Source organism: Manacus vitellinus, unplaced genomic scaffold (genome assembly GCF_001715985.3).
Source record: "Manacus vitellinus isolate BGI_N305 unplaced genomic scaffold, ASM171598v3 scaffold_7_pilon, whole genome shotgun sequence".
NCBI classification, from domain to species: domain Eukaryota; kingdom Metazoa; phylum Chordata; class Aves; order Passeriformes; family Pipridae; genus Manacus; species Manacus vitellinus.
The window spans coordinates 22,772,048-22,781,018 of NW_021940813.1; the positions used below are offsets into that span (position 1 = coordinate 22,772,048).

General features: G+C 39.0%; 1 protein-coding gene across 1 annotated transcript in view; it reads left to right on the forward strand.

The window, feature by feature from the left end:
- CUL4A (cullin 4A) overlaps positions 1-3,999 on the forward strand; it is a gene marked incomplete at its 5' end in the record, with an annotated part of 36,979 nt that extends 32,980 nt beyond the window's left edge. Inside the window, 3 exons of the mRNA XM_029964766.1 lie at positions 1,252-1,424; positions 2,284-2,436; positions 2,698-3,999. Coding sequence (XP_029820626.1) covers positions 1,252-1,424; positions 2,284-2,436; positions 2,698-2,793 — 422 coding nt within the window. The remainder of the gene's footprint in view (positions 1-1,251; positions 1,425-2,283; positions 2,437-2,697) is intronic.
- Between the last annotated feature and the right edge of the window lie 4,972 nt (positions 4,000-8,971).

Below are 8,971 nucleotides of genomic sequence, written 5' to 3' on the forward strand. Positions count from 1 at the left end.
CTGGAGCAGGTCCAGAGAAGAGCAACGAGGTTGGTGAAGGGACTCAAGCACAAGTGAGGAGAGGCTGAGGGAGCTGGGGTTGTTTAGCCTGGAGAAGAGGAGGCTCAGGGGGGACCTCATCACTCTCTACAACTACCTGAAAGGAGGTTGTAGCCAGGTGGGGATTGGTCTCTTCTCCCAGGCAACCAGCAGTAGAATTAAGAGGGCATGGTCTTAAGCTGTGTCAGGGGAGGTTTAGGTTGGATATTAGGAAGAAATTTTTTACAGATAGAGTAATCAGACATTGGAGTGGGCTGCCCAGGGAGGTGGTGGATTCACCATCCCTGGAGGTTTTTAAGATGAGACTGGATGTGGCACTTAGTGCCATGGTCTAGTAACCACGGTGGTGTTGGATCAAGGGTTGGACTTGATGATCTCAGAGGTCTTTTCCAACCCGGTTCATTCTATGATTCTATGAATCTTTTACTCAGCTACCCTGCACTTCAGCACTTGATTGCAAAACCTATCTTTCAATTTTCAGACTAAAACTCTGTTCAGGAGATCCAGCAAAATTGGTGACAATCTTATATTGTGAATAAAGTATTCTAGAGAATGTTTTAATGCAAAATCTTGATACAAAACTTTTCAACATAATTATTAGAATGTTTAAGATTTCATTTTATCTACTTGTCCAAATGGTTTTAGCCTTATATATTAGTAGATACAATTTTCCTAACCCACTTGTTTCTACTACTTTCCTGCTGTGGGGGAAGTTTGACTATAATAGCTATCAGCTCTACCCTCTTAAAAGCATCTTTCTGTCAATTTAGGCTTCTGGTTTTTTTACTCTATTACATTTTTTTTTGGTGTGTGTCAGAAACAGTGATGAAATCATAAAAGAGGTGGCTTGAGTTTCTTGTTACCCACTGACTTTTTTTCTTCTAAAGTCCTGTTATTACCAAACAAAACTAAAACAATAAAACCAGGCTCATGTTAATGTGAAATCTTCCATCTATTTTGCATGGAAAGCTCACTGAGATGAGCCTCAGTCTGTCTTTCTGACATACACAAATCTGTGCATGCTCTGAGCACTTACCTGTGAAGGATGTGAGTCTGAGCTTGAAGGCTGTGAGTCCCAATTAGGGTCTTGGCTGGAAGAAAGTATTAACATAAACCCAGTAACTTTTCAATTGTATTTCTAGATTAATCACATAAAACTTCTCATGTTAATGCTTTGTTGTGCTTTCTCTCATATTTTGAACTTCTTCACAGAGGACAGTGAGTTAAGAAGAACCTTGCAGTCTTTAGCTTGTGGAAAAGCACGAGTATTGATTAAAAATCCAAAGGGCAAGGATGTAGAAGATGGAGATAAGTTCATCTTCAATGGTGATTTCAAGCATAAATTGTTTAGAATAAAGATCAACCAAATCCAAATGAAAGAAACAGTATGTATTTTTTTTTTTTATTCATTCTGTTTATATATGAACTGTTTATCTAGATATCCCATGTGAAAAGACAATCTCTGTATTTCCTCTTATAGTTTTTGCATATGGGGAAAAGAGAAAGGTATTTAATTTTTTTGGGGTAGTCAGGATGACTCACAGAGGCAATAAAGATTTTAAAACTCATTGGAATCGAAAAAATTTAGGTTCTTTCCTGTGCTTCCAAATTTAAATGCTTATATATTAGACTGAAAGGATCTTGTAGATGTTTCAGTCCATCTTAAAAGTTTCTGTGGTATTGCTGAAGTGTTGGTACTATACTGAACTCATAAATGAAATGTCACCACGTTGCTTCTATATGTAGCAGGTAGGAGGGCTATAAAAATCAGAGTTGTCTCTGACTTTGCAGCCCATGTCTTGGTTGTACCTGAATCCCAGTGCTTGACAAAAGGTGGCATATTTTAATTAACATTGGCTTGTTTGTTTTTTGCCTGTGCATATTAAAATTCTAAAAGTCAAATTGGTGTTTGACACAAAAGACTGTTTGGGCTGTTGAACTGGTGAGTGTTCTCTCAGAAAGCTGAAGGGAGTTTTTAAGATTTAGTTTAATTTATCAAATAGATTTAAAATAAGACATACCTTATTTTTTCCTTTACATTATCTTTGATTTTATCTTTGACTTGCTTTAGCAGTACACATCAGAATCACTTAGCTCATAACATGCAGTAATACGTGCATCTGTCTCAAGGCTAAGCAAGAGTAGATGAGTTTTCATTTTATTGTAAAGGTTAACAATAGAAATATAATTAATAAAAACAGTGATAGAAGGTGATATGATTTGTGGTGTTCTATTGTTCTTTAGGTTGAGGAACAGGTCAGCACAACTGAAAGAGTATTTCAAGACAGGCAGTATCAGATTGATGCTGCTATTGTACGAATAATGAAGATGAGAAAGACTCTTGGTCATAATCTTCTTGTTTCTGAATTGTATAATCAACTGAAATTTCCCGTAAAGGTAACTTATGTTTTTGTTTGTCAAACCATCCAATGCTTATCTAAACATATGTAATACATTTTTTCTATTCAGCTTGTCCATAAGAACAACAAATGTGAAATATCATAGAATCAAACCTAATTATCAAGGTATTGATACTTAGTAGTAAATTAACTATATACTATGGTGCATTTTGTTATGTGGCTTTTAGCAGTCTTATTGTCTAAAATATATTTGCATTTATATTACTTACTGTTATACTAATCTCATCTTTCCTTCTAGCCTGGAGACTTGAAAAAGAGGATTGAATCTCTCATTGACAGAGACTATATGGAGAGAGACAAAGACAACCCCAATCAGTACCACTATGTTGCATAATGGAGAAGTACTTTTATTTAAAAAAATAAAAAATAAACCCAAAAAGTAAAAACCAAAATCATCCACATATATCTTCAAGACACCAAATACCTATGCTGTTCCAGACTTTCCTTTTAGCAGATTTCAGGTTGATGTGTATTCTTCAACCAGCTGCATGCACTGCTGTGGAAAAGAAGCAAAATGACATGTTCATTGATCACCCTTGTCAAGACTCCTTACTAATTTTAAACATCCTGGGGTGTTTTTATCTTTCGTTACTCTTTTGTTCTTCTAGGTTCTTCAAAATTTAGTTTTACAGTTTTGTTTAACAATGTCATTGAAGTTGGATGGAGAGGTAAAATTACCTGTGTGAGAAATACTTCTGTGATGGATGCAAGTGTGGTTTCTTCATTTAGGTGTTCCTAATTGCATCCGTAAAGTCCCTATATGCTGCATTCTTTAGCTACAGTGACAACTTGGGTATCTTTTAAAAACCCTTAATTGATGAACACTTATGTACAAGCAGTGTTGTTGAAATACACTGAATTTTTGAAGTTATGAAAATCCTTAAACTTGGGTTCAGTTAATTTTCTTTCAAGTTACTACAAACTTCAGTCTGGTTTGGATAAATCAGGTTTTGAAGTGAGATCTGTGAAGTGCCAAGAGGACAACTGCATTCAGGTGTGTACTGAGCTGTTGGATTATTTAGCTAAAAAATGGATTGTTCTATGATTACTACTTCTGCTGGCTTGGGTGGCAAAGATTAGATCTGAGTCAAAGAGGCCCTACCTCATTTTAGGGCAACAAGTATTTCATTTTACAGCAACAGGTGTTTATGTAATTGCTGTAACATTTAGTTCTGCCTTGAAAATAACCTACAGGGAACCTACTGTACAGTGTGCTCCACTTTAAAAAACAAAAACAACAAACCTTTTTTTCAAAAAACTTATGGTCTCAATATTGTGAAAGCATAGCTTCATGTCTTGAAAGACTAAGGATTTTGTGAGTACTTTGTTACATATTGTATATAAGTAAGTCAAATTGAATTCAAGAATGAAAGACACTGTAGATCTGTTAGATAATTGTAACTATAAGGAAGACACCATTTGTGATAATACTTAAAAGACTGTTTATTTTCCTGTTTTGCATAGGGGTGTGTTTCATTCTGAAAAAGAGCTACCAAGAGAGTTTTGATCACTACATAAATGAGAATTTAACTGAGCAATATTTTCTTGAGGATATCTTATAAAGTTTATGTAACTTGGGTTTTGTGCATTAGTTAAAAGGCCACCACCTCTTTTTGAAGTAAACATTGTTGTCATCTGGATCTACATATTAAAAGTCCTTATTCTGTCATCTGGTGTCATTAATTTTATTGCATTCTCCTGAATTATTTTTGTTCCCTTTGTGTTTAGAAACTAAAAACATTTAGTTTATTGTATTTAAAGCATATTTAATGTTGTAATTTAATATAGACTTATTTTAATATTTGAATCTTCATTTAATGCAAATAAAATCTTTAAAGCGTAATAATGTCCTAGCTTTTGTGAGAACGGCACTTCAGTTTATTTGTGCAGTTGGTTCTTCAGTGTTATTTACACAGTTCAGCTTGTAGTTCATTTTCTTTGTGTATGGAAACCGATCAGATCCATCTTACTAGACTTCTAAACCAAAAAGGAGTATGTTCCTCGCAGAAATGTAATGGCCAGAGGCTTTATCCACACCAAAAGCTGGCAGTAATGTGCAGTAGCTGATAGGAAGCAGTGAGTGTGTCCTGCCTGCCCCTTCTTAGCCCAAATGTCCTGGTTCAGTGGTTTTAAAGAATAGATTAAAAGCAGCGTTGTTATCCTGAAGATGATTGAAATGGTTCTGCCTCAAGAAGCAATGTTAATTGATTAAAAGTGCTGACATGTACAGTTTTTCTTAATTGCTACAGACTAGAACTCGTTGGCCAAGTTATTGTCGTCTAGCAATTAAAAATGAGTTGTTCCATAGCAGTGAAAATAATGAAACCTGTCTTTCTGTGCTCTTGGTCCCTGACTGTATCATCCTCCACAAATAACCTCAAGCAGCAATACTTGGGGGGGGCGTTCTCCTTAGTTCTGCCTTTCTGCTTATGGGAGCATGAGTTTTGTTCTTTATCCAGCTGCTGATCTCCACCCACCCCCTTGTTCCTGAACCTGTAGAAAATCTCTGAAGACTCCTACTCTTCCACATTGGTCTGCAAGTGGCTTTGGAGGTTCAAAAGCTGTGGGAGAGACTGACAGGCCAAGTAATCATGACTCTCTCAGGTCCTCATTTTTAATTTGATTTCCTCACATTTTTCTTCCCAGGATTTTTTTCTGTACTGAACCAAACATGTTAGCAGTTAGATTATTAGTCAGCATGGTAATCATTTCTCCATATCAAAATAGCTGCATTTGATTGCTTTTTGATAGCTTGTGATAGAATTTGGCTGAGTGTCCAGTCTCAATCAGCTGGTTATTTATGACAAAAATAACAGCAAGAGTCTGGGATACAAATAACTCATCCAAACATACATTATATGTATTTAAAAAGCAATTTTCCTAAATCTGATGTCCTGTCATCTAGTCCAACATTTCCGGAGGAAAAATAAGTATGAGAATGTAGGCTAGGGGCTGATTTGATGGTACTTCCCAAGTCTGGCAATTGCAGCTCTCCATTCCAGGCAACAGCTTCATTCCTGCCCTCTCCTTGGGTGTTTTCTCAGTTCTGTATTTTAGCTTCCCATGAATTCCTTTATCTGAACCTGAGCTTATAATTCACTCACTTGGCCTGCTGCAGTTTTTGTCTTCCTTTCTTTGTGCTATACATACTTGAAAAAAATTCACACGCCTTTCATGCAACTTCACTACATCAAATTGTTATGCAGATAGACCTGTGCAAGCTCCAAGTGTGGGGCAGTTGCTGGGAAGATGCCTGGTGGAAAAGGACCTGGGGGTGCTGATCGACAGCAGCTGAACACAAACCAGCAGTGTGCCCAGGTGGCTAAGAAGACCAATGGCATCCTGCCCTGTATCAGGAATAGTGTGGCCAGCAGGACCAGGGCAGTGATTGTCCCCCTGCACTTGGCACTGGTGAGGCCACGCCTCAGACTGTGTGTTCAGTTCTGGGCCCCTCACTGCAAGGAGGGCACTAATGTGCTGGAGTGTGCATAGAAAAGGGCAACAGAACTGCTGAAGGGTCTGGAGCACAAGTCCTAAGAGGAGCAGCTGAGGGAGCTGGAGTTGTTTAGCCTGGAGAAGAGGAGGCTCTAATCTAAGGGGTAATCTTATCACTCTCTACAACTACCTGAAAGGAGGTTGTAGCCAGGTGGGTGTTGGTCTCTTCTCCCAAATAACAAACAATAGGTTGAGAGGAAAAAACCTCAGGTTCTGCCAAAGAAGAAGGAAAACTTTCTTTACTGAAAGACTTGTCAAGCACTGGAATAGGCTGCCCAGGGAAGTGATGGAGTCACCATCCCTGGAGGTATTTAAAAGACTTGTGGATGTGGTGCTTAGGGACATGGTTTAGTGGTGGACTTGGCAATGCTGGGTTAACATTTGAGGTCTTTTCCAACCAATGATTCCATTCTCTTTGTAGGTTTATGATCTTCAGCAGGTGTATTAGGGAGAATGGACTCTGTACCATAAACTTGGTTAGCTATTACTACTACTACTTGTAAGCTACTACTTGTAAGCCTCTACAGAAAGGATGTAACCCTGTGAAGTCAGGTAATGTGCAGCAAAAGGCTACAGGAAAAATGGAGTCATGTTTTGTGGAAATTCTTTCCTGGTAAAAATTCCTAACCTGTATTGTCTCCCATGCTTGTGCTCTGCCTTGACCTTGCTGGACAGCTTTTACTGTAGTAACGGCTCCTACATCTCCTGCTTGTTTACCATGAGCAGCCATTCTGCAGCCATGGCTCTGAAGAAAGGCCAAGAACATACCATGGTTAGTATCTGGATGTGTGTGCATGTTCCTTGGCTAGCAGCTCCATAGGGGATAGATATGGACTACATTTCATTTCCCTGAGTGATGGCACTAATTTGGATCTCTGGGCTGTGTATATACCAGCTTTTACCAAAGCTGTAGGTTTTATGTTTATGTCTCACCCCATTATCATCTTTGATTGATGTCATACAAGTTACTGAGTAGCAGAGCTAATGTCCAGCAAGGTTGTGTAAGACTTGTTCCATTAGTCTAGCAAACGCCCTTACCCTTGTTTAGTACAACAATACTTTTACTAAACACCATGAAAGTTGTTATTGTGCAGTCTACACCATTATAAAAGGCCTAGTGAGCTAATGATCCATAGCACATAAGGTCAACATCATTCTCTGCTGATAGCCTTATGTTCTTTGTTTACCAAATCTTTGCTGCAATATTGTTGCTTTATGGAAACATAATTTTTGGTAGTAATCCAGGCATCTGTCACTCTTCCATTCATAGACACCTACTGATTTTCCAGCAGAGAGCAGCCAGACTGCTGCACAGCAAGTTTAAACCTGACATCAGGCCTCCCTCTCTGTTTTGTCTTGTGGCAGACTTCAAGTGTTCTGCAGCCACTTTCTCCACTCCAAGCGGAGATTCCAAAAACAGTGATTGAAAAATGAGAACAACCCGTATCCCACTCCATTACCCTCAACTCCTCTGCAGATGACTCACTCAAACACTTGACCAGAGCCACTTGTTATGTCCTTTGTCAAACTGACTAACTTCTGCTTTTGGTAATGCGTGGCAAGCATAAAGTGTTGCAAACAAACTGAAATAATACATTACTGTCTCTAAAAATGCAGAGATAAAAGTGCAGCATTAAGAAATACCTGTTTATATCAATATCATTGAAAATGAAAGGTAGATCTCCAAGCCAAGGGAGCAACTAAACTGATCTAGGATGTTTTGGGGAAACAGCAAGTGCAAGTGAACTGAGACAAACATCAAGGAAAGATCAAGTTCACAGTAGCTGAACTGGACTTCAGCAGCTGGTAGTAGCTAAATTGCATTTCAAATCAGTTCTAAGTAAAAATGTATGGAGTCAGCTTGGGAGCAGAACTGATCCTGCTTCAGAGACAATCTGGAGTGCACTGTAATGAGGAGAGGGATGACAGTGGCAGTCATTTTGAGAAAGCAAAAATACCCTGCTATTGGCACACTTTCCAGTATTAATAGAAATAGGATTTCAGTAGCAAAATAAATAGTTCTGAAGTTTCAGACAAAGTAAGCATATCCGTAACAGCATAGATAAGAGAAAGCATTGAATTACAAAGTGATCAAATGGCTTGGGTTTCCCATCTCCATTGCTGTGCTCCATTACATCTGAGAATGTTTATATCTAACTTCAGCTTTTCTTTAGTTTTCTTTAAAAAAAAAGGGGGATTCCTTCAAAAACATCAGACATCATCTGAAAATACGTGAAATTGCAATTTTTACCCATGCAATCACAAGTCCCTCTTTTTTCTTGAACCACATGTGGATTATATGTATACATGGGTATATACAGATACATCACTTCAGAGACAATCAAGTTGCAACGTTTTTATACAGCTGGGGCTGAAATAGTTCTATGCAGAATGACTGTATTCACCTTAAACTGCCTTTAAATTCTGTGACAATAAACATATTCTGGAGGCAATACAGAACTTGAGTACTGTAAAGTGACAGGACAAGGACCAATGGCCATAAACTAAAACCCAAGAAGTTTCACTTCAACATGAGGAAGAACTTCTTTATGTTGAGGGTGGCAGAGCATGGGAACAGGCTCCCCAGGGAGGTCATGGAATCTCCCTCTCTGGAGACATTCCAAAACCACTTTGACGTGTTCCTGTGTTACTGGTCTAGGTGACCCTGCCTTGGCAGGCAGGTTGGAGTGGATGATCTCCAGAGATCCCTTCCGACCCTAACAATTCTGTGATTCTGTGTTCTGTACTTGCTCACCAAAGCCATTACTCTCCCTCTTCTGTCACCTTCCCTTGTAACACAGGAGTGACTGTGCAACATTCCCCACTGGAATCCAGTTAAATGCCTAGAGCTGGTAGGGCTGGCCTGTGCCCTGATGTTGCTCGCAGCTTTGATCCAACACAAGTCACAGGGCTGGGATGCACAGCAGTGCACAGGAAGCACTCAGACCCTTGTGCCGCATGGGAGGGGTGGGCAGGGGGCTGTGCCAGGGCAGCAGTGCCCGGGGCCAAGCCGTGAC